Below are 25,129 nucleotides of genomic sequence, written 5' to 3'. Positions count from 1 at the left end.
TGTGTATTTTATTTGGAAATGTAGCACAGATTTTTGGGTTATTTTCCCAACATGTAGCTCTGATTGAGTCAATGTTAAGCACTATCCAAAAAGCAGACAGAAAATCCCTTACCTTGCTGAGCTGGAAATGAGAAATACTTCATTTTATGAAACTGCATAATCACATGCTGTGCCCTGTGGTTTGGGGTTTTTTAATTCTGTTTTGAGTAATTCTTTTCATCAGTTGCTAGCAGGAGTTCTATAACCATGTATTAGGCTCAAGTGCATGCACAGCTTCGTTTCAATCACTGTAATAGAAATGCTAGAATTTGTTCTAAAGAAAAATAACTGTAATAAGAGCAAAGCTTTGCTAACAATAAATAGCTTATTACAGCTATTTTTCCTTTTCTAAAATGAAAATGTTTGTATCCTCTTATAAATAATAACTTGTCTGTTAAAAAGGGTAAATGTAGTCTTGTAATTCACCTTGAAGCTTTTATTGTATACCACATCAAAGATTCCATGTACATCTTTAAAGGATCCTGCAGTAATTATATGTATGTGTTTTATTTGGTTTTTTAGTTGGCATACTTAGGATTCCTCATGCTCTACACATTTGTGGTTCTTGTAAAAATGGAAGAATTACCATCTGTTCAGGAGTGGATTGTTATTGCTTACATTTTCACATCAGCAATTGAGAAAATTCGTGAGGTATGCCTGTAACAATCTGGGATTTTGGCCTTTTTTTGTCAGTTAAAACAGTATGCTTTAAACTATGATTCTGTAAACAAGAAAACTGAAGAAACTTCAAGCATCAGAGTACATTATTTAATACCTTTATCTTAAAGCTTGGTGTAGGTTGCTAGATGGAGGCCTTGTAAAATGTGTATTTATTTGTCAGGCAGGCTCTAGCACTGTGCTATGACCAAGATATCAAAACAAACAAAAAAAAAAGCTTTAGTGACACAGGAGAGCCATCATAACTGCAATGTTCCTGGTCAGCAAGAGACTGTATGGAGTTCTGTAATAATTTTTAAATGGGAGAGAAGTTAGTCCCTTAACCTGGTACCTCAGGCTCAACTGAAGGCAGATAGGGTTCATTTTTGTCACAGTAACTGCCTCAAAAGAGGTAAAAACATCACCAAAACCGACTAAATCCAAAATTCCTTAATAAATTGTTTAGACAGAGCAAAACCCTCCTTTCCTTGTTGTGAAGCTGACACAGTTAAACACTGGTTTTGATTGCTCAGCATTTAAGAGTTCTCTGTTTGAATAGGTATTATATTTTTGCAAGTATAAAAATGGTGGTGATTCACATATTTTACTGTTGGTCCCTGTGCAACAAATATGAGCTGTTCTGACCTTCATATCTTTTACAGATTTTTATGTCAGAGGCTGGGAAGATTAATCAGAAGATCAAAGTGTGGTTCAGTGATTACTTCAATATCAGTGACACAGTTGCCATTGTCACTTTCTTCATCGGGTTTGCATTAAGATTTGGAGCCAAGGGGAATTTTGGAGAAAACACTTACAGAGAAAATTACATCTTTGTTGCTGGAAGAATAACATACTGTCTCAATATCATTTTTTGGTATGTGCGATTACTGGATTTTCTAGCTGTAAATCAACAGGCTGGCCCTTATGTTATGATGATTGGGAAAATGGTAAGTACTATGTTTGTTACTAGTTTTTTTTTCCCCCAACTGCATCCATTTACAACTTCTCTCAATAGTTTTCTTTAGTTAGAAGTTTCTTATCCTGCTGTATTAGGATAACAACTTGGTGTGCAGAATTAGCCAGCTCGAATATACCTTAAAAGGTTTCAAAAGAAGTACTGATTAGAAGGCTTCCTTTATGGAGCTATCCCTGTTACATAAATGTAAAAACATGGCAAATCTTCCTTCTCTGGCCTGTTTTGTTCTCAGATGTCAGAGATTTAAATGAATATGATAAAACCTTTGTCTTGATTCAGCTTCCCACTTAGGTCTGAAATTATAGCCTTTGTGTTCTTTAGGTCAAAACTTTTAACTTGTTTAGTGTCCTGAAACACCTTCATGGTTTTTGTGCTATGGAAAACTGGGAATAGATTGTGCTTCTTGTCATCTCACACAAAAAAATTTAAAATTGTTTAAACTTCAAATTAAATAACCTACCTCTACTGTCAGTAGCTATTCTAAATGTAAAAAAAACATTTTAAGGCTTGAGAGCTGTGTATATGAATGTGGAAGGGGGTTTTGTGTTTCTTCCCTCTATGAAATGGTTCTTAGAAAATTAAACCCTGTCATTGCTTAAAAATAAGGGCATCAAGTTGCTCATTTCTCACTTTGGTTTCTTACAAGAGGCATAGGTTCTCTGTTCCTGCCCTTGGAAAACTAGCTCTGTTTTTTGTGCAGCTATTGAGTACCTTCAGGGAGGAATATTTCTCTTTGTCAGCTGCTCCTTGTGTACCTAATAGTATTCAGGTTAAAAGGGAAATATGCTCAGTTGCCTTTGGCCAAGGGTACTAAATACATAATAAAAAAGGACAGGAAAAATTTGGGTTTTTAAAATTATTTAACAAAATTTTCTGAGTGAAATATTTGTGTCCTGGACTCTTTTCTATATATAATACATAGAATTTCTCCAGTGTACCCTGTCACTGTAAAAGGTTTTGGAGTTGTGAGATCATATTCATGGCCTTTTGGATTAACTGACTTTTTTGTGTTAACAGGTGGCCAACATGTTTTACATTGTGGTGATTATGGCACTTGTACTACTTAGTTTTGGTGTTCCCAGGAAGGCAATACTGTATCCTGATGAGGCACCCTCTTGGACTCTTGCTAGAGATATTGTGTTTCATCCATACTGGATGATTTTTGGTGAAGTCTATGCCTATGAAATTGATGGTAAGATACTGCAATTATGAAGCAAGTAAAGAGAGAACTTATTCTGATAAGGTCTTATCAAAATCTTATGAAATTCCAATTTTCTGAAATACTGTTGGTATTGATTCCATTCAATGAAATATCTCCCTTTTGTGGGTTGCAGCTCTATAACTATGTGACGTGATTCTTCATTTTCTTTTTGAAAAGTTGTTTGGCTTAGAATAAAAATTACATAATTACCATTTCTCTCAAGGCTATTCCTAGCAAGATTTTGGAATTCTGCCCCACAGCTATCATGACCAAATTCTGGCTGTGGTGATGTACTATGCTTTTTTTAAAAAGCCAGTAATATGATTACAGCATAGTTTCAGCCAGAAACATTGTCTCTGGTATTTTTCTAGCATGTTCCTAAATGCCTGGAGACATTTCAAACTGCAGAACCACTGCATGATAGTTGGTTGTTGCAAAATGGAAGTGACCTTTTGGGGGTTTTTTTTGTGTCTGTACCTGCTGGGAGTTCTAAAAGATGTACATGTTTTCTCTGTATCTTTTTTCCCAACACAGTGTGTGCAAATAATTCTGATGAAAAAGTTGCTCATCTCTGTGGCCCAGGAACATGGTTGACCCCATTTCTTCAAGCTGTCTACCTCTTTGTACAGTACATAATCATGGTTAATCTCCTGATTGCATTTTTCAAGTAAGTGTGTAGATAATAGTTAATTTTTGCTAATAATTGGACAAGGGTCTATCTCATTGTAATAAGATGGTAGGATGAGAACTGATGCCAGGTCAAAGCAATCCCATTTCCTGGAAGTTTTTTCGGATTCTAAGGCTGGTCTTTGTCTCTTCCTCACTGCAAGCTCATGACTGAGTTAGGGAAGTTTATGATGTGACTGGTTCATGTCACATCTGTGAGCTCAGGGGAATCAGAAGTTCAAGGAAATTTGAAGGCATTTTGTAACTTCTCTTTGTCTTAATTCAATGTTGTTCCTAAATTAATTTAATGTTCTCCAGTTGGTTGGGTTCAATTGTAGTAAGTTGTGTTTTATAGTTCTCTGCAAGTGTTTGATTTATGGGCATAAGCAGCTCACAAACACTGAAGAAGGCAGACTGCAAAATTCACATGGTGTGATATGAAATTCTGAGTTTAGTTAGAAATAATTAATTTTTTTGTTCAGCGAACTTGAAATTTGATCTCAGTCTAATTTATTTCTGAGTAAAGGTACTGAGATGTTACCTGATGGGAGAATTTCTTTAGCCCTCTCCTTGCTCTGAATCATGGTGTTCTCTTGAATGTGTTTCCACTTCCACAAAAATAATTTTGCAGCATAAAACAAGTTTATGCTTTCGTCTCTTAACTGGCTGCAGAATTCAAGATTGTTATCAAAGTGTTAAAAAACAAACAATCCAACAACAACTAAACAAACACCAACAACTTCCCACCACCCCAAAAAGCCACCTTGGTGTGTTAATATTGTTCTGTTCCCTTTCAGCAACGTGTATTTACAAGTCAAGGCAATTTCAAACATCGTGTGGAAGTATCAGCGCTATCATTTCATTATGGCCTACCATGAAAAACCTGTTCTGCCTCCACCACTGATCATTCTCAGCCACATGGCTTCCCTCTTCTGCTGTATATGTAAAAGAAGAAAGACAGACAAGGCTTCAGATGGGCCAAGTATGAACAGTTACCCAAAAAATTGCAGTAATGTTTTGACATGGTTAAAGCAAACTGTCAGAAAAGCACTGTGTTCTTGGTTATGAAATGTATTGTGAGGAAAGTCAAAGTGGGTCTTAATTTTTTGTGTTTTCAATATTGATAATTCTTTTGAAAATCACTGTGCTTTTCTCAAGAGTTTAATGCCAACCTCTAGAAATCTCCAGTAAAACAAACCTATCACACAAACAAATAGATTAGATTTCTTGTTATTGCTAACGGAGAAATTTTTTTTCTTTCTGTAAAACTTCTTTGAAACTTAAAAAAAACTAAAATCCAGCTAAGGAATCTAGCCTTGCCTCAAAGGGATTAAAGGATAGAGCGTAAGGAATGATAGTATTATGCACAGATGCTCTCAGAATTACTATTTTCATTTTATTTTATTGTCAGTCTTTGACCTTGAATATTTTTTGCAATGAAAGAGAAAAGGTCTTAGGTGGCCCTCTGGTAGGGTTTTTTTTGTTTCTTGGGTTTTGTGGGGTTTTTTTTTCCTTCTTTTTTCGTTTTGTTTTGTTTTTTGTTTGGTTTTTTTGTTTTTTGTTTTTATTGTAGTGTTTTATTGTTAACATCCTTTGTAGAGTTATGACTATTAGTTTTTAGCACCTATACAACTTCACTACATATGTCATCTTAAATGTTGATCTCTCTTTAGAACTCTTCCTGACAGAAGAAGATCAGAAGAAACTTCATGATTTTGAAGAGCTGTGTGTTGAGATGTATTTCAATGAAAAGGATGATAAATTTCATTCTGGAAGTGAGGAGAGGATTCGAGTCACATTTGAACGGTAGAATATTTACAATTAAAATTTCTGAATAGAGGATTAGAACTTCAACAGGTTTTTTAAAATGTACTTTAAAGGGGGAGAAATGCAGCTCAAGAACATAAAGTGTTTATGCAAATTTTATATGGTATCTTTCCATTGCTAAGCAGAAACTGATAATGTGATTGATTCTTCTTGACCTATAGAAGCACTCAGTAAACTGAGGCAATTGTATTATTTAGTTTCCCATGATATTTTAAGAAACAGATAGATTTCAGAAAGTGCTGTTAGGCCCTCAATTGATAGCTGTTTTAATTCTGTGATTCAGAAGTATGTACAAATGTATTATGAAACAGTCCAATGCCATCCTATTATTGTGACACTTCAAAGTTGTTTCTCCCCCTGATTAAATGGACACAAAGGGTTATAATAATGGATTTTTGCATATTGAGAAAAATACCTTTCATATCTATTTCATAATTTGATTTTTCTTAGGGTGGAACAAATGTGCATTCAGATAAAGGAAGTTGGTGATCGTGTCAACTACATTAAAAGGTCATTACAGTCTTTAGATTCACAGATTGGCCACCTCCAGGATCTGTCTGCTCTAACTGTGGATACTCTGAAAACACTGACTGCCCAGAAAGCTTCAGAAGCCAGCAAGGTTCATAATGAAATCACCCGGGAGTTAAGCATTTCAAAACATTTGGCACAAAATCTCATTGAGGATGGCTCTCTCAGATCATCTGTGTGGAAAAAGCACAGCATTGGAAACGTCTTTGGTTCTTTTCCACAAGGAGGCCTTGAGAGTAACAATGCTTTACTCTGTAACATTTCCATCCGTGATGACAAGGAAATCCAGCATAAGACAATTGGACAGGAGTTGGCTCTGGCTCCCCGAAGAGAAGAAAAAAACTTCCAAGAGGCAGGTTCCTCAGGCAGTGCCTTATTTTCAAATGCTGTTTCCCCTCCAGAACTTCGCCAACGAATACAGGCTGCAGAGATCTCAAAATCCACTAGTAAAAGTAAAAAATTAGGCAACTCATCCAACAGCATGCCACATGTAACATCCCCAACTACAAAGTTTTTTGTTAGCACTCCATCTCGACCCAGTTGCAAAAGTCAGCTGGATTCTTCAGCAAAGCATGAAGAGACTGTTTTCTCTAAGGCTACAGAAGGAGATAATAATGTAGAATTTGGTGCATTTGTGGGTAAGTATAACAAAGTAGATTCTGAATGTCCTGAAGTCATTATTAGCTGCTCTTATCCTCTTGCTTCTGGCTCTGCTTGCCTTGCTTTCACCCAACCTTGTGTTGAAAATGGAGGATACGTTAATTGTGGTTTTATTCATGATGAGAGTGACGCTAATGATAACTACAGCTGCAGAGTTGACAAAAGTGCTCACCAGTCCCCTGCCAAGTTAGAGAAGAACAAGCCCCAAATGAAGTTCTCTTTGTCAACGGGCGACTTGATGTCAACAGTCAACCGTGGCGGCTCACATGGAAAATTGAATATTAAAGATGAACTTTCCAAAAGTCAGCATGTCCATGCAATGGAGCTGCAAACCAGAGATTTATGTTCTAACATCCTTATGGGACTGCTTCATAAACTGTGGACCAAATCTAAGCCACAAGGTTTGACTTATCAAGAATTGTATGGTATTTTGGGTGTATTCCGGTTGCAGGTGACTTTATTCTACCATTTTGCTCTGCTTTTTTTGCATTTAACATCTCTAATTTCCCCATGTTGCTTGAATGTTTTTTTTAACTGAAATTATAATTTCTCCATAATTCTGTCACATAGACAATATTTTTCTGAAAAACATTATCCAGTTGTTGAGTCTAGCAGTTTTGGGTAATTAGCAGCTGTACAACTTGGTACGGGCACTGTAGACAAACCTTTTGTGGCTCATTATAAAGCTCCTACCTTCTGATTGCATAAATCAAAAATATTGTCTATTTCTTGACGTAATTACAGAACACTACTCAGGCTGATGGAGTCCTGGACAAATATCTTTGTGGTATCTGTGTCAAGCTGAGGGTTCCTCCTATACTTTATTTCTAAACACTGTTACAGCTGGGATCTTCCACTGTTGCCTAGGCTAACCTGGATTGGGGCTGTCATTTTGGAAGCTTCCAAAGTCCTTTAATTCAATACAACATTTTGCCTCCCGTCAAGTTCTGCTTAACAGTAAAAAGGTGGATGGTTTTGGTTAGTTACTTATCTATTTGAATGGTAAAACAGTGGCAGATTCATTGCAAAACACAGGTGTGGGTTTACTAACTGATCCCTGTAAAATAGATAATGTTTTAAGTATGCTTAGTGTTTAGTAGAAGATTGTAATCTGGAATTGTCAGGTTGTCTGCAGAGGTGTTGTCTTGCTAAAGTTGTTTAGGGCTGTCTCAGTGTTTTGCAGAGATCTGCTGAGGTTGTATAAATTTAAATCTCTAGACAAGAGCTTATTCTACTGCTGTGAAACTTGGATTATTTCTAAGAAGTTACCTACATTAGCTATTTGTGTATAAATGCCTCATGGTTGAAAAAAAGAAAGCAAGGCTAAACAGAAATTATGGACAGTGATTGTACAACTCTTATCTAATCTTTAAATGTACTTCACCACTAATAACTTTGAATACTAACTATACTTATTTACTGGAGCCAGATTTTTTTTGTATATGGTCCTCTTGACATCTCTAGCATTTAGAACATACCCTTCATTCTTACTGTCCACAATTTACACCATTTGTGATACCATGCAGGTTTCAATTGTGAAGCCAAGTAGATTTTCATTCATTATAAAGCCACATGAATGGGAAAATTCTGAAAAGTATTTCTTGCAGTTGGGAGGATGAAGGGTATATTGTAAAAGCTACCTCCAGGAAACTGTCTACTTTCCCTTCATTTGTCAAGCATACATAAAAGTGCTGTAATCCAGGCCTTGTTCCTTTCATGTGAGGAGCATACGCTTGTGTACAAATTTAAAATATTAGCTTTACTTTCTGAATGATGGTGCTCCACACCTCAGTGCAGGAAAGGCAATAGTTTGGTATTGTTACACTGATCTTCACTTGAGCGTGTTTGTAATGTGTCTCCTAGTGCAAACAGGCACACAGACCTTAGGTGGTTTGTAACCCTTTGCTATGGTGATGCAGACTATTGGCATGGTCAGAACATTGGAGGTTGCCTTTGATTTTGAATACTCTTTTTGAATTCACTGTGTCAAAGGTCACAGAGACAGCATGGACCTACAGCGGTTCAAGGAGGCAGCCAGCAAAATGAGGGAAAGAAGCGCTGATATTGAGGTGAGCATGAAAGGCTTTGTCAAATATGTTAATGGGGATCATTTTCTTTTAAACTGTAATGTCACAGTATGTTTGGAAAAGGTTTAAGGCCAAATATAATCAAAAAATTTACCCAGTCATTGCAGACTGCACTTTGCATCTGTTTCATGATTAAAAAAAAAAAATCCAGTGAAAACTCATGTAACCTGAACTGCCATCAAGTACTGTTGCTTCATAATAGGAATAGTGCAACAAACAAGCTCTGAGGTTATGGAAGCTAAGATGACTACAACTGTGAATTGAGATAAAATTAAGTATCCCATAATTAGTGTTTAACTAAATATTTTACACTCATAAATTTCAAGATCAGCCTTTAGGAAGACTAGAGTAATTTATATTATAATTTATAAAGCAAGGTGACAGTGAATATAATTTTCAAAAGTGACAAAAATTTTTCATTATGCTCCCAAGAAGAAAAAGCTTTTAAATAAACTTGTCGTAAACTAAAATGAGTAATTTCCATTTCCTTAAAGAAATTTCTTTAGAGAATAATAAAAATTACTCAAATGGAAAAGTAATTAATCATAAACCTGCCTTCCAAGTATTATATTGTGTGTATGCATATATATGTATATCAATACAATTTTTGCTATGTAGTTGTTAAATTAGTACATACAAATTTGCAGTTATGCATTCAGGGGAGAATTCACCTGGGAATTGCATTATGACCATTTGAAATGCTTCTATTCTGCTGAGTTGCTGCTTCTGAACCTTTCAATGAGTATAATGTGTGACCAAAAAGCTTTTTGTATGAATTTTTGGCACAGTTTTTTTTCATGTTATTGTTAACAATTTGCTTTATTTCTTTGATAGGAGCAGCAGGAAGACTTCAAAAAAGCTATATTGGAGGGTATAGAGACAACCAGACTTCAAGTAAGTGAAGAAAGTTTCCATTTATTAGGAATCTTATTTTCAACAGGTACTAAAAGTATTCTTTCCAGTAAAGACGTGGATCTCGGTTCTTATCTCGTTATCTGTAAATTGGATGTCTCCTTGACAGAGGTCTAAAATGTTCTAGTGTTTAGGGATGTAAAGAAATAGTTTTTTTGCACATAACCACACGTCAGAAAGACATTTTGGACACACACACTCGCAGAGAGGCCTGTGTATGTTTATGTGTGTGGGGTGGATTCTGTAAGAGGACAGGGTGAAAAAGGGTGGCAACAACTTCCTAACTGTTATGATTTCAGGAATCAAAAGCAGGGCACAATGAATTTTTACATTTCATTCAGCACTGGAGTTAATAGATGAGTAAGCCCTGTGCCACTCTACACACAGTCCTAGTTTGTGATGAAACCACCTTTCTCCTTTTTAGCAAAAGAAATATTTTGTTGTCAAACACTGACCACCTCAGTACGTATTCCAACAATGTGTAATTGCTGTGAAGGAGTATGTCCATAAGGAAGTTGCATTCATAACCCACAGGTTTTTACATGACAGGAGTTTACCACATTTTGTTGCTCTTTTAAGTGGGTGCAAATTGAAATTTAGTTTCTGTCAGAGCCATATAATTATATAAGAATTGATAGCAAACAAAGGCACAAAAGAGATGTGCTGAACACGGTACTTGTAGGTATCCAGTGTAATTGACATTTCTTTAGTTCTAGGCTATTGTAACATTTCCTTGCAAAGAACTCTTTTGGTATGGGTCAGGAGTCTTAATGTGTACCTCAAAATGTTACAGCTGGTGGCTACTGTGAGAAGAACATTAAACTGAATTAATGCACTCAACTTGTGCATTTCTGTGCAGTGAGGTATTTGAAGTACTTCCAGAAATTTTTAAGAATCCTGGCCAGTCCTAAAAAGAAAAACTGGGCACATTGAGTTCCAAGAGTAGCAGTTGAAAGCAATAATGGTAATGATGACTGATGGTAAATGTAATTTTTTTTTTGGTAGGGTCTTCAAACTGACAGTGATCTACAACAATCAAGTTCTTGTGGTGGGCTCGCTGACCCTCTGACAGCCCACTCAGAGCAGCGTAAGTTCTGGGCTCTGCTCAGGTCCGCTAATGGTGTCTCTAACTTGCCTTGCTAATGGGTATCCTAGGAAGATGCAAAGGGAACACAAATGGTTAAATAATCTTGAAATATTTTCGTGTTTGGTAGTACTTGAATCTTCTGCTTCTTGTGGTTCTTCTAGCCATGCCAGCTCAGTTCTGTTACCTTGGATTTGCCATGGACAGCCAGAGCTGTAAAACCTGAAGTGATCTAGTTAGGACTGCAAACTTCTTCTAGAGCTGTGGGTCAGGCTTGTTTCATGAGAGCTTTGTTAAGCTGTCTGTTTGTTCACTGTTAGGAAATGGGCGACAGTGACAGCTGCCATTCTTTGTCCAGTTACAAATCTCCTTCGTTTGTAGTGTACTGCGAGAGCAGGAGAGCATCCAGTGAAGACACGCAGCAAGTTGACTCCAAAGCAGCTTTGCTGACGGTTTGTATCAACCTTTTGTGACATTCTTGAGCAGAACTAGAAGCTGAACAAATAAAGGAGAAGAAACAGATAAAGAGTAATACTGATTTGTGGACTTGCTTGTTCTAGGAGGCAACAGGAGACCTGTTTTCACTAAGAGAAGAAGTTGTGTATGTTCTCACTATGAAAATCTGTGCTGTTTTCTGTTTGTAGAAATAAAATCAAAATTCTTTTCTTTTAAGGAAAAGAATTACTTATATAATCCATAAACAGTAGTGAATATAGTGAATATATTAGTGAATATTATTTATTCTTTTAATTGTAGTTACCATTTCTTGGTTGTATTTGGGTCTCTCCATTCAACTGCAGTTCAGTACAGCCTGGTTTATTTCCAATAAACAGGCTGTACTCCAAGAGCTTAAAACACATTACACACATTACCACCCCACCTCCAACTGAATAAACTGTGTTTTCCTTACAAAACTGAAGCCCTCTTTGTTTTTCCTCTCCTTTGTTTTTAAGGATTGGCTACAGGGCAGACCTTCAAATAGCAGTCAAATGTAAGTAAGCTTTCTACTAATGGAGCAATTTTATCACTCTGTATGTTGATCTGTTTTTCTTTTTGGTTGTCTTTGGCTATAGTGGGATTTAGTTGCATTTAATGAGAAAAAACCCCATTCAGTTTGGTATTTTTTTCCCTTCTAATAAATAACTAAATATATTCACTGGAATCATAGGAGCATCATAGAATGGTTTGGGTTGAAAGGCTCTCCCAGCCTGTCTCTGGGGCAGAGGGGCTCCAGCCCTCCAAGTATTTTTGTGGCCCCCTCTGGGCTCTCTCCAACAGGTCCTTCTTTCCTTGGGGACCCCAGGGATGGCCACAGTGCCCCAGCTGGGGTCTCTTGCAGAGCCACCCCCTCAGCCTGCTGGCCACTCTTCTTGGGATGCAGCCCAGGACTGGGTTGGCTCCCTGGGCTGCAGGTGCTCGTGGGGGCGTCAGGCTGAGCTCTCACCATGCTTTAACAGGTTCTGTTTAGATTAACGGTGTCACACGTTGGAGGGCAAGCATGAGAATGTGTTGACACATATTGAGCAGCTCCCTTCCTGGTAAAGGTCTTTACCCAGCCTTTCCAACTGTAACCACCTCTGGAATTATGCATTGTTAACAATTACCCCCTGAGTTAACTGTTAAAGCCATTACCTTATTTATCTGATAACAGAAGGGTAAACTGTTGTGAACAAGTTTTAATTAAAGCGCCTCTGTGGGAACGAGCTCTTGTGATGCAAACTTAGCATAATGTTGTGCATGACTTGGAGGTATTTAAAGTGTAGCTGTAAAAACATGAGATTGCTTAACAGCTTTCCATTACTATTTTGTAATTAAGAAACCTGTACTGCCCTTGATAAATAGGATAACAGGATAAAAAGTGGTCCTGTGAGGTTAACAAGGTGACCTAGGATGATGTGTCAAAATCAGGGAATGCAGAGTAAGTTTGAAGGTGACTGTTGTTTTTGTGGCATTTGACAGGCCATCAGAAGAAGATGCATTGAATGGTAAGTTTTCTTTGTCCTCTAAAGGTGAGAGATTTTTATGTATAACCAAGTGCTTGGGTCTTGTATTTAATTGATGGTAACTTGGAATTTATTGGACACACAATATTATGATTTAAAAAAATAAAAAAAGAATTTTTCAACAAACAGCCAAGCATTAAGCACTACATTTTTCTCCCCCCTGAGGTACTAAAGACTTAAGTGCAATATTTAATTATCTTCACAGCAGATCCTTTTCAAACTGTAGTAACTTGGCAGTTGATCTTAGTGTGTGGTATTTTAGTACATAAATTAGTAGCTAGAGTATCTCTTTTTTTCTTCTTTTTTTCACTTAATCTCTTTTCAGGCATTGCTTCTCCTTTCAAGCCTATCATGGATATCAATTACTATTACTCAGGTCAGTCCCTTCTACGAACTAATGCTTGTATTTTTATTGACATATACAAGATCCTTAAACTTCAACAAATGCTGTAATTTTCCTCTAGCTGTAGAAAGAAATAACCTGATGAGATTATCACAGAGCATTCCATTCACTCCTGTGCCTCCAAGAGGTAAGAATTGTATTTCTTGTTGCTGGTTCACTGTAGTCTTTTGGGGAAGAAAAGAAAACCTTATATGGATTCTAATTTGGTTTGATCCTTCTAATATAGAAGGATCAAGGATATATATTCTATGTATCTAATATAGAAGGGTCAAGAAGGATCCAATATAGAAGGATCAAGGCAAAGTTCAGTTTCTCACAGCAAGTGTGAAACTGAAGTCTTAATGAACTAAAAGAAGTCTGTCTTAGAACACTCAGAAATATATGTGAGTATGACACCTTTTCTAGGGCAACTCACTTGATTATGAAATGTAGATTTAATTATAGTTGTCCTCAGAAATGGTGTTACAGTGATGGGAGTATTGTACTAACAGTTTTATAACAAACTATTCTGGAAGGATTCCTTTAAGTTGTCTTCACTTGTTTGAACTTTAAGCATTTATTCAGTGTTCTTAGTGCTGTTTGAACAGTGTCATTAATAGGCCTTAATAGGAGGACAAATTTTACAGCTCTGTGAACAAAGCTGCAGAGGGGTCAATTTTTTGTTAATTCAAGATGTTTGTAATGACTTAACACTGCAGCTTGTTGTAAGAAGTGGTGTGTTTTCAGTGCTTTTGATTTCAAACTTGGAAAGTTCAGCTCGGCGATGGTTTTTGTGCTGTCTGCAGGTGAACCAGTCACTGTGTATCGCCTTGAAGAGAGTTCTCCCAGCATCCTGAACAACAGCATGTCCTCCTGGTCACAGCTGGGGCTCTGTGCTAAAATTGAATTTTTAAGTAAAGAGGAGATGGGAGGAGGTTTACGTCGAGCTCTCAAAGTTGTGTGCACGTGGTCAGAATATGATATCCTGAAATCAGGACATCTTTACATCATCAAGTCGTTTCTTCCTGAAGTTGTGAATACTTGGTCAAGCATTTATAAGGAGGACACTGTGTTGCACTTGTGCTTGAGAGTAAGTTCTATCTTTGACAATTATTAAACACAGACAGGCATTATATGTTAAACAGGAATTATTTTCCCGCCTGTAAACTAGTATATACTTATTAGAATAAGAAAAAAAGTTAGTCTGGGGTTCTGTATGAGCAAAAGGGTTAAAAACTCTGTTCCAGGATGGCTTATTTAATCAAAGAGCTCAAATTCTTAAAATACAGATATAATTTAAAAACAAGTAATCTGTTACTCTGCCTTGGGGGAATGGACACTGTTCCCACTGCCTGCTTGGCTCTGTGCTGTTCCCTGTTCTGTTAAGCAGCTAATGAGGTGTGGGTTTGACTCACAGGAAATTCAGCAGCAGAGAGCAGCACAGAAGCTCACCTTTGCATTCAACCAGATGAAGCCCAAATCCATCCCATACTCTCCAAGGTGAGTGTGTTTAAACTGCCATTATATTGCATGCTTTTGGCTCAGAGCAATGCCTACAGGATATTAACAGATGCATCACATATATTAAGATACTCATATGTAGATATGTCTTGGAATATTGCTGTGAACGTGGCAAGCAGAATTGTCCGTGGCAGTATTTTCCACTGATACTTTCTGCACTGATTCTAATCTAGTGGGATAATCTAAATGGCTTTGTGTAATAGTTTAAAAGTATTTAAATTGTTAGTAAATTAAATAAAAGTCTAATAGTAATGATAGATCCCTATTTTGGACCTATACTAATTAAGTGTACTTTTTCCAGGTTCTTGGAAGTTTTCCTGTTATATTGCCACTCTGCTGGCCAGTGGTTTGCAGTTGAAGAGTGCATGACTGGAGAGTTTAGAAAATATAATAACAATAATGGGGATGAAATAATCCCAACTAACATGCTGGAGGAGGTTATGCTGGCTTTCAGCCACTGGACATATGAGTATACAAGAGGAGAACTGTTGGTATTAGATCTGCAAGGTAATGCCCTGACTTTGAAACTTGCATTGGGACCAAGGTCTATTTTATTATCTATGTTTTAATATTATCTATTTTTAGGGTTTTTCTTTTGCTAGCATTTTGTTAAGAATTTGTATATTTGTAATAAACAACAAAGATTATTTAGTGCTGCTTCTTCTAGTTAGTTAGGATCTGTGATTTTCTTATTTAATCATATTATGATAAAGATTGGAAAGGAGCTCTAAGAGCATTGAGTCCAACTTTACCCAGCACTGCCAAATCCAGCACACTCCATGTGCCAAGGGGCCACCCCCAAACAGCTTTTAAATCCCTGCAGGGATGGTGACTGCACCACTTCCCTGGGCAGCTGTTCCAGCCTTTTCAGTGAATATATTTTACCTCATATCCAACCTAAACCTCTCCTAGTGCAACTTCAGGCCATTTTCTTGTCCTCCTGATGGGGACTGACCCCCACCTGGCTACAATGTCCTTTCAGGTAGTTCTAGACAGTGATGAGGTCTCCCCTGAGCCTCCTCTTCCCCAGGATAAACATCCCCAGCTCCCTCAGCTGCTCCTTACAGGACCTGTGCTCCAGACCCTTCACCAGCTTTTTAGTTCTAATATAGTATTAAATCTTACAGCAACACAGAAACTATAAATATATACATTTTCCTAATGAAATGTGGCATAAAAATGCTATTTTTTGGCACATTTGTGTAGTGCCAGTGTGGTAAGCTGGTTTTATCCTGAACTCTGTGCCAGATATTCTGGCAGTGAGAACTGCATAGGAGATTTTTCTCGTGGGTGAAAACTCAAGCTAGGAAATGCAAAAAATAGATGGAAGAAATCTGAGAAGTACAAAGTGCTTGCTTAGGAGCAATTTTCTAAGGGTAGAGAATCATGTGTAGTTTGGGTTGTGTTTGTTGTGGGTTTTTTCTGTTTTTATTCTTGGAAAAGCCGAGAAGTCATAGCTAAGGATTCCAAGGCTTTTTAATATTAATATATTTATGTAATCAGAAGTGTATCAGATTTAACTTTTTCTTCATGTGCTGTCTGAAGGTGTTGGTGAAAATTTGACAGATCCCTCTGTGATAAAAGCTGGGGAAAAAAGGTAAGGGTTAAGAAAGACTTAAAGCATTATATAAAATTGTCCCTGGAAAGAGAACACATGCCAAGGGATGTTTATGTGCACTTTGTCTCCAAGGTCATACGATATGGTGTTTGGGCCAGCCAATCTAGGAGAGGATGCAATAAAAAACTTCAGAGCAAAGCACCACTGTAATTCCCGCTGCAGGAAACTGAAACTTCCTGGTAAGAGCTGCAGGACCCTCCTTCTGAGACACTGATGTCATGAGATGATGTAAGATACATAATGAAATAGTCAAGGCATGCTGTGAAAGTGGAACCAGTAATAAACAGGAGTTATGTGATTTGAATTTAGGCTTCTTATTGCACATATGATAAAAACATCCCTTTTGTGACAGTGCATATCCTGGAATTCGTCTTCATAAGTGCATTTGCATATCCAATTCTTTGCTAGACATTTATGCCCCATTGATTCTACTACCTCAAGAAATAGTAATCATTATGACTTTGTTCTGTTTGTACAGATCTGAAGAGGAATGACTACACACCTGACAAGATCATATTTCCTCAGGACGATGCCCCTGAATTGACAATTCAGCCTGGAAGCTGCACCAAAGATTCTGATCCGGCCAATTCCATCCGTCTGATGCTCTGATGATGTGACCAACTCAGTGGCTTCGCTCAAACTTCCTGGAACCTCACCAAGTTGTCACTTACCTTTCCCTCACTATAATGAAAAGAAAGACTTGTCAAAACAAGGATTACTGTCTCATAAGTGGAATTTTGGCTGGTCCATAATCTAAGGATTTTACCTTGTGATAACCATCTACAGAGCAGCGTGGCAGCTGATCCTTCTAAAGGTGGAATAATGACAAGTATTTAAGAAGTGTTTTTAAAGGGGCTTTTTAAGCAGATAGTTTTATTTTTTATTTTATTTTGGTTTAGTGGAGGATTTTCTTCCTGTAGACCTGTGGTGGGAAATATGCCTTCCACCAAAAGGATTTTGGTAGTTGATGTTTTAAGGTAAAGCATTTGTCTTTTTGGCATTTGTCTTACCATCAATGAGCAAAACCAGGAGAAAGCGCCTACCTCTGTAATGCCAGAGTATTCTTAGAGTGTTTTCGGAAGTTTTCCACTAATATTTTCTCACCAGGTGTCTTTTAATCTGACCTTTTGAAGAGGACAGAGCCAAATGAGGTGTATATAGGATGCAAATAGACTGAAGTTGAAGGTAGGAACTTGATCTGTTCCAAAAGAGAGAGAGAGTCTCCTGAATCAGGATTCTTTCAGCTTCATGACTGTAAAACTGGGCTTGGTTGCTTTTGTTTTGTGAAATAGAGCCTGAATTGTGCATAATAAAATTTCTTGTTTTACACATTTCAATTTTATCAAGTCACTGTCAAATAGTAACAAAGCCATGATAGACTGGTATAATCATATTTAATAGAAGAATTAGTTTGTGCTGGTCCAAATAAGTTGCCTTGTAAGAACACAAGTTGGAAGTGCTTTCCCTTGTACGTACGTAGTGACTGCTTCAGAAGTTCTGCCTTCCAAAGATCTCCTAAAACCAGTGTATTGAAACCGAATGTACACATTACTTGTAAATGTATTTAAAATTGTGTAGAAAACATCTTTAATGTTATGTTATTTGTGGTACTTAAGAGAGACTAGGGTTGGATTAGCATTGTGTAAAGTACGGGAGATTGCAATGCACCTTCATGCCAATAAAATGTAATTTAACTGTCCCAAATATTGTTGAGCATTCAGCAAGAAAAGAACCTGTTGTCCAACTGAAGTTTCATGCTGCGATTTTTTTTTTGTTACATAGGTACTAATTTGTAATTTTTAATTAAAAGGGCAGTATATAGCTCTATAAATTTTTTATTCAGTAGTGTATCTTATAGATACAGACCTAAGGCACGAACACAATAGTTGTTTAAATGGTGTTTTATGTTTGATGGGGAAAGGTAAAATGTTATAAGGATATAATACTGTATACATTTTGTATATCATTAAATCTTTAAAGAATCTAAAATAAATTTATTCTTGTTTACAGACTTCTGCTCTCCGTCTCAGTCTGAAGGGTTATTTTGGTGAATTTAAGTAACTCTTTATGCAGAAAAGTAGAATTTGCCACGCTGGATCAAAGTAGCTGTTAGCCTTTGAGGTATCACAACTTGGGCCAACACCAGAAACTAGGGAGGTAAAAAAGTGAAAACTGTCATAGCTGCCAAACTCATGTGAGGGGATTAATGAGTAAATGAGTAAAAAATAGCTCTTCACAATGTTTAATTAGGAACTGCTTCTTCTGACTGCATTAGCTCCTGTTGCTGGGAGGAAATGGGCAAATATTCCAAATGTATTTGCACCTTTCTAAAGAAACAGCAGCAGTGAGTCTGTAAGCATGACTGGCTCTGCAGATTGAGAGAGGTTTCCAGAGGAGTCTCTGGTGTTTTGAAAATGTGACCAAATTTCAGTGTATGAAAGAAGAAAAACATTTTGAGAAAATTGCAAGTAAAAGCTGGGAAACTTTGTTTCTTGACAAATACTTAACTACGCACAGTTATTTTTTAGCTGTGTTACTGCTCTTCAGTAGTTCTGCTTGTGACTCATTTCTTAGCAAAATAAACAGATGTGACCACCTTGTGATGGGTGTGAGTGATCACGGGGAGTGCTCCTTCTGCTCAGACTTGCAGTGACTCAGGCCTGAAGCTTTTTCAAGACTAAAAGGGATAAATGTGGTTGGGAAATGCCTATAAGATTTGGAGTGGTTACCACTGTTCATATTTCTGTACATCTGCCTGGCATGAGCAGTAGCTTACTCTGTGTGACTTACAGCTTGAATTACATGAGAAGTGTATGTCTAAACTGAGCGGGGAGAAATGTGTAACTTCCAGAAGTGATCTGCCTCATACTTGCAGGGAAAAAAATCATAAATGTCAAGTACCCTTTAGGGAAGGAATTGGAAAAGTGTGGTGGCAAAGGACAAAAACAAGTTGGTTTGAAAAAGAAGCCTGACTCTGTTTGGACAGTGCCACATCCTGCTGACGTTGGGCAGTAGGAACATGAAAACTATTCCATGGAATTCAATTTGTTTGAGAACATCAAGTGTCACTCCTCTGCTGAAACCTCATCAGTCTAGAAATGCTCTATAAATAGGAAGGAGTTGTGATCCTTTAGCTTTTAAATTTCCTTTACCAAAAAGGAGGAAAGTGATGAACTGGAACTTCTGATAACTATTCAAGAACTAAAGTATTGGCATATCTTCTTAGAACCTAGCTTTTAAATAGAGGGATATAATTCAAACCCTCTCTAATTACTTTTTAGTCAAAATCTGAAATGCTTTAGTGAATTTCCTACTAGGAGGGTATTTAAAAGAGTATTTATCATATAGGGAAATTAATAAGCTACATAATTTAGACTTTGGTGGATTAATTAAAAGTCATTGTTGACTGCTTTCTTGCAGTATTTAGGTGGTGAAACAATCCTAAATACACTGTGGCAAAATATATACAAACAGCTCCTGGGGAACTGGTTTTTTAGCTGCTGCTCAGCAGCCTTGTGGTTTGGAAAAGGAGGGGTTTGGTTTTTATGCCTGACAGTAATCTCCTACACATTAAATCTTTGTGGTTGCATCTCACTTAATGCCATAACTCTTAACACTGCAGGAATTTGGGGAGGGAAAAAGACTGGTACAGCTAGAGACTTGGTAGTAACAGTTCATTAAGTGTTCCTAAAAGACCAGTTGGGAAAAAAATAGGACTTTTCAATATGTAACAAGGCCTCTGAAAAAAGTTCTGATGGTTTAATATTTCTTTTCTCAATTAAAACTTTTTTGCAATAATCCACTTTGTGGTGAGAGTGATGGGAAGTTAATTCTCAGTCCCAAAGCTTGCAGTTGGTAGCACCCATGTGGATTGGTGTATTGTGCTACATCAAAATAGTAAGTCAGTCTTGATTCAGATTCCACAAAAAGTGGGAATAAACATATCCAGTTCCATTTACAAAACTAAACCAGATTTTGAGGGGTCAATAGCAGCAACAGCAGTCCCAGGAGTGCTGGAGACATCCTTTGAAGTTTTACAAGTTGATTAGGAAGTTTTTTACATCACTTCATGGGCTTCTTCTGTGGGTACTTGTTACATTCCAAGTTGTCTGTTAAATAGGGAAAAAGTGCTGCTCTTCAGTGGCATATGGAATTTAGAGATGAACTGCGTTAACATAGCTAATTAAAAGCCATCTGCCATACCTTGTTTTCTTCCCTCAGGAAAATCCTCATAACACCAAGAAGCTAATTCATTATGATGTTTTGAGGTAGCTCCATCCCTTTATGGTCAACACCCTCGGTCATCACTGCCCTTCCAGCAGAGCAAGGCAAAAATAAATCCTAATCCAAGTGAGCAAACATGGATAAAGGTGTTGGGCCAAAGCTCCCTGCTCAGTGGAATGGGGTGGGTACCCCTCTCTTTCCAAAGTTTTCTGTTCTGGCTGGCACAGGGAAGGAGATGGAGGCAGGTTTGGCCAGGTGTGTTCCCTGGCCAGTGTTACCAGGTGACATCACAAGGGGCTGGGGCAGGGGAAGCTGGGGTGACGGGATGGAACACGGGACTGAACACATGGGGCACTGCTCATCTTTGCTCTACGGAGATTGCTGCGGGTTTAGAGTTCTCTGCCCTGCCTCAGAATACAACATCAGCCTCTAAAAAAGAACAGCAACTTTGGTGAGCAGATGGGGGTGGTGTAGAGTCTGTGTTCAGCATCTCAGCTGTCTGATTGGGTATGGGGACACTTTGATCCAGGATGGACATATGCAGCCAGAAAACAAACATACTAAAATTTTCCTAACATGAATTAAGTAACATTTTATAGCAAAAATCTGAAGAACAACCTGCTTCTAGTAGCATCTGGACTGCAACCTATGGTTTTAGAAAATAGGTGAGTACTGTACCCAAGGAAATGAAATATAATGTAATATGCACTGTTAAACATTTTGCCCTAAAAATGGCTATTCACAAGTGGTGGTAGTTTTTGAGTAACTGTGTATGGAGTAAAAGACTAAATGGAATTTTAGGAATAACTCTTAAAACCTCAGGTGTTTAAATAAAACTTCATAATGATGTATCTTACCATACTGGAAAGAGCTTAGTGGGGAAGATGAAGAGTCTTTGCCACTATAAACCTGGTGAAAATAAATGTGAATGTAATTTTTAAAGAAGAAACGGTAGCATTTTAGATTTCCACTGTTGTAGATTTTTCTCATAGTAGGTGGAAGGATGGCATGGAAATGGAAGTACTCCCCCAAGGAACAGCTGGAGGATACGAGCAGCCTGCACCCAGGGCTCACAGGGCTGCAGAACCTGGAGAACACGTGCTACATGAACGCGGTGCTGCAGTGCCTCTGCAGCCTGACCCCGCTCGTGCAGTATTTCCTCTCAGGGAAGTGGAACACAGCCCTGCACGAGTGAGTTGGTTTGTTCACAGTACTGAGAGCTTTCTGCTTGGCACTATTTTCCTGCCAAAGGATATGTGTTGCCATGAGAATGTCCAAAGCACCTGCCAGCTTCTCCCAGGCAGTTCCAGTCAGATTGGCCACCAGCTGGTTTTTTTCTCCTTTGAGAGCCCAGCCCTTTTCCTTGCTGGTCCTTCAGCATGATACTTTTCTTCCCACATTGATGGTAATACCTGTTATTGTTGTCTTGATGATGATTCCTACCACTTTCTGGGATCTGCAGAGTCCCTCAAGCCAAGTGACAGCTGCCAAAGCTGTACTGTACCAGCATCTGTTTTCTCAGTTTCTGTATTGTGCTCCCATTTGAAGGCAGACGTTCCTTTTTCATCCATCACCTGAAATTTTCCCCTTTTTTCCAAGGGAGATTGGAGAGTCTGCAACTGCCTTTGGCTGTTTGGTGTCTGACATGTGGCTTGGAGAGTTTGACTTTGTTTCCCCTGAGGCTTTTCACTCTGTCTTTGGGAAGCGGTACCCAGCTTTTAGCAGGAGGACTCAGCATGATGCACAGGAGTTCCTCATCTGTGTGCTGGATGACCTCCACGAGGCTTTCAAGCAGGTGAGAGCCCAGCTGTGGTGTTTTGGGAACTACAGCTGTTTCCTCTGCATTTCGTGACCTGGCATTCGATGTAATAATTGCTTATCATCCTCTTCTGAACTCGATGATGGGGCCACTAATAACTTTCCTTTTCTACCTTTATTTCAGACCCATGTACACACAATTATTAATTTGCTTCTTATCTAATGCTCCATCAAATTGCAGCCCCATCTAAATGACAATGCTCGTGTAGCTTCACTGTCCTAACCTCTCCCTCTCCTCTCTCCTTCCACAGTTAATGTTCTTCCACTTTCTCATCTGCCTGAAAACTACAGGTCTGCCATGCCCCCATGACTTTTTCCCCTCCACAGCCACTGATAAAGAGCTTTTCAAGCAATTAATGCTATCAAATGTCTGAATTGTTGTATTTTTGTTACTTTTCTCTCAGAAAATGAAGCAATCTTACTCTACATGTATGAACCATCAAGTAAAGTAACAGTATTTTAGAGCCATGTTCTGTGGCAAGACTACCAACTGATCAACCCAGGGAGTGGGCATCACCTATTAAAACCCAGTGAATTCTCAAAACAATTGCTTATCTACATTTTGTCAATCTTTTTCCTTCTGTATAGCCAAACCAAGAAAGACAGAGCTCTGCTGCAGGAGCAAGCACAAGGAGTAGCAGTGGCACATCTATAATAACACACTTATTTGAGGGACAGCTCAGTTATGCCATCAGATGTCTGACATGCAAAGCCCTCAGTGACAAACCCGAGAGCTTCACTGTCCTCTCCCTGCCCATCCCTTCCACCAGAGTGTGCTCTCTGCAGGTACAACAGCCAGCACATTACTGCTGGTTTCTGCTTCATCTGGGAGTAGAGGCTTAGACTAATAAGTTTTATTGGAAAAATGCAGGGCTTTAGTTACTTTGGTCTCCTGGGCACTAATGGAGTGTCTTGGATCTGTCCCTAGATGTGGGGTGTCTTTACTGGTCTCAGAACCACAGAGACTGCTAAGGTTACAGGAGCAATGCTCAAGAGCTGCCAGGGAATGAAGGATATTAAGATCATTCGATAGCAGTCATGAAGGTTTCTTCCAGTCATCCAAGTAATTCTGCCTTGGCGGGGAGAATGGAAGCCAATGTTGGCTGCTTTGTCTTGTGAATTTGTAATGTCAGCCTTGCTGCATCACTCTTCAGTTAGGGGGAGCAAATTCATCTCTAACATTGCTTAGCACCTTCATGGGTGGAGGGAGATCTGTTCAATCAAGTGATGTTTGTTTTTTTTTTTCCTTTGACAGGACTGCCTGGAATGCTTTTTTCAGCCAGACACACTGACTCGGAACAACCAAATCCACTGCTGCTGGTGTGGAAGCAACCAAGATGCAACAGTAACGGCCTCCATAACCAAGGCACCACAGATCATCATCTTTCATCTAAAGAGGTATAGTCTAAGTGAGGTAGGACATAGCCAGCTCCTGGGTAATGTGAATCATCAAGGACAGTCACTTGTGTTTGCCTGAATGGAAACAAATCACTGCAAATAAGTGGGTTTAGTACTTTAGATACCTGAAAGCTAAAAGGGCATTTACAGAAATACAGCTGTCAAACATGCAAGTTGCATTCCTGAATTTCATGTATAGTGTTCTGCCTATGTCCTGCAGCCCATCAAATTTCTCTCTATACTTGGGATCTGCTCTCCAGAGGGAAGAGAAACTCCACCAAGCAGTGACTGACTACAGCCCAGTGCAGTGGCTCATTCAGTCCCTGTATGACCCCTGTGAATCAGTTCCTGTGGCAGCTCAGAGAGCCTGTGGCTTGGGTTCCCAAAACAGGACTGACACAGTGGTTTGCTTGCTGCTGCTGCAGTTGAGACACTCTGGTTTGTTTATCCCTTTACTAAATCAGGCCTAAACAGAGAGGTGCATCAGCAAAGGAGCACCTGGGTTAACAGATTTCACTAGCCACACATAGCCAGATGCTGAATTTATTCTAAAGAATTTTTTTTCTTAACAACTTTCCACCTATAAAGAAAACTGCTCTGGGATGATTTGACTTCCCAGAACTATGTTATTTGAAGTTCTTATTTAATTTTCCATTCAGCATCTGCTTTTCTCAACATTCTCAAAGGACATGTGGTCCCCAGCTGCAGTTCTTGGCCACACTGTAAATGTTTAAAAGTGCAGTGATGTACTCAAAGTTACAGAGGGAAGAGGGATGAAGTCTGGCATGAGAGTAGAGCTGACACTGGCACTGCAGTCCAGTCCAAAATGTTTAGGACGCAGAGAGAGTGATGCACAGATATTACTTCAGGCTTTGGCTGAAAGATCAGGAAGCAAGAGCTTTGCTTTTCTTGCCGGACATGTCATGTGGGTTTAGTGCATTTTCTGTCAGTTTACTGCAATTCACAACATTAACAGAGATCTTTCTTTCAAATGCTGGGTAGTCAGTTGTTGGCTTTTCCTCCTCCTAGGAAAGTCAGTTAAGCAATGACCACAACACAAACAGAAGCTGAGGGTCATTTAAAATCATTCAAAAATTCATTTCAGGTTTGCCTGGCAGGACAAGCACAGAAGGAAACTCTCAACCACTGTCTGCTATCCATTCAGTGATCTGGATCTCTCTCCCTACATCTCCACATCATGTCACAACAATACAGAGTACAGCTTGTGTGCTGTAGTGGTAAGCTTTGCCCTTCCTGCTTTTATTGGGAATGCCCTGGCTCATGGAACAGATGAAGCCTGTGTTGGTTTGGACTGAATGTTATAATGATTTATAATTTAATGCATGTTTTCTTGTATGCTTTTTTCTACCAGCCATGGACATAATCCAGTAACAGTACGTAACTGAAGGACAGAGACATTATTTCTCCTTCTTCCCCAACATCCCAGTTTTAAAAGAATGCACTCCTGGCACATAATTACTCTTTAGAGTAAACTCACAGGCTGATCCAGCAGGAATCCTGGGTTTAA

General features: G+C 38.5%; 2 protein-coding genes across 2 annotated transcripts in view; both read left to right on the top strand.

The window, feature by feature from the left end:
- Nucleotides 1–615: 615 nt before the first annotated feature.
- Nucleotides 616–18,173, top strand: TRPM7 (transient receptor potential cation channel subfamily M member 7). The gene is made up of 18 exons (XM_031055964.1): nucleotides 616–665; nucleotides 4,458–4,521; nucleotides 5,213–5,345; nucleotides 5,817–6,955; nucleotides 8,547–8,623; nucleotides 9,476–9,535; nucleotides 10,559–10,640; nucleotides 11,019–11,089; nucleotides 11,591–11,628; nucleotides 12,597–12,622; nucleotides 12,966–13,016; nucleotides 13,105–13,170; nucleotides 13,829–14,112; nucleotides 14,440–14,522; nucleotides 14,845–15,050; nucleotides 16,089–16,140; nucleotides 16,234–16,340; nucleotides 16,640–18,173. Exons 2-18 carry the CDS (start codon nucleotides 4,458–4,460, stop codon nucleotides 16,768–16,770), a joined length of 2,670 nt encoding a protein of 889 aa, XP_030911824.1. The 5' UTR covers nucleotides 616–665; the 3' UTR covers nucleotides 16,771–18,173.
- A 3,215-nt stretch (nucleotides 18,174–21,388) lies between these two features.
- The window catches only part of USP50 (ubiquitin specific peptidase 50), a 4,444-nt gene continuing 703 nt past the window's right edge, over nucleotides 21,389–25,129 (top strand). The window contains exons 1-5 of the mRNA XM_005419623.1: nucleotides 21,389–21,576; nucleotides 21,985–22,180; nucleotides 22,792–22,989; nucleotides 23,459–23,601; nucleotides 24,707–24,839. Of these exons, the coding sequence (XP_005419680.1) occupies nucleotides 21,389–21,576; nucleotides 21,985–22,180; nucleotides 22,792–22,989; nucleotides 23,459–23,601; nucleotides 24,707–24,839 (858 nt within the window). The remainder of the gene's footprint in view (nucleotides 21,577–21,984; nucleotides 22,181–22,791; nucleotides 22,990–23,458; nucleotides 23,602–24,706; nucleotides 24,840–25,129) is intronic.

The sequence above is a fragment of the Geospiza fortis genome, unplaced genomic scaffold, assembly GCF_000277835.1.
Source record: "Geospiza fortis unplaced genomic scaffold, GeoFor_1.0 scaffold171, whole genome shotgun sequence".
NCBI lineage: Eukaryota > Metazoa > Chordata > Aves > Passeriformes > Thraupidae > Geospiza > Geospiza fortis.
This window is presented reverse-complemented; position numbering and strand designations above follow the sequence as displayed.

What these genes read in the sequence shown, in the direction of transcription:
- TRPM7 (XM_031055964.1), top strand. Translation starts at nt 4,458, where the DNA reads ATGGCTTCCCTCTTCTGCTGTATATGTAAAAGAAGAAAGACAGACAAG. An exon ending in AGAAGAAGATGCATTGAATG is followed by an intron (nt 12,623 to 12,965) that starts GTAAGTTTTCTT and finishes ATCTCTTTTCAG; the next exon opens with GCATTGCTTCTCCTTTCAAG. An exon ending in TATCAATTACTATTACTCAG is followed by an intron (nt 13,017 to 13,104) that starts GTCAGTCCCTTC and finishes ATTTTCCTCTAG; the next exon opens with CTGTAGAAAGAAATAACCTG.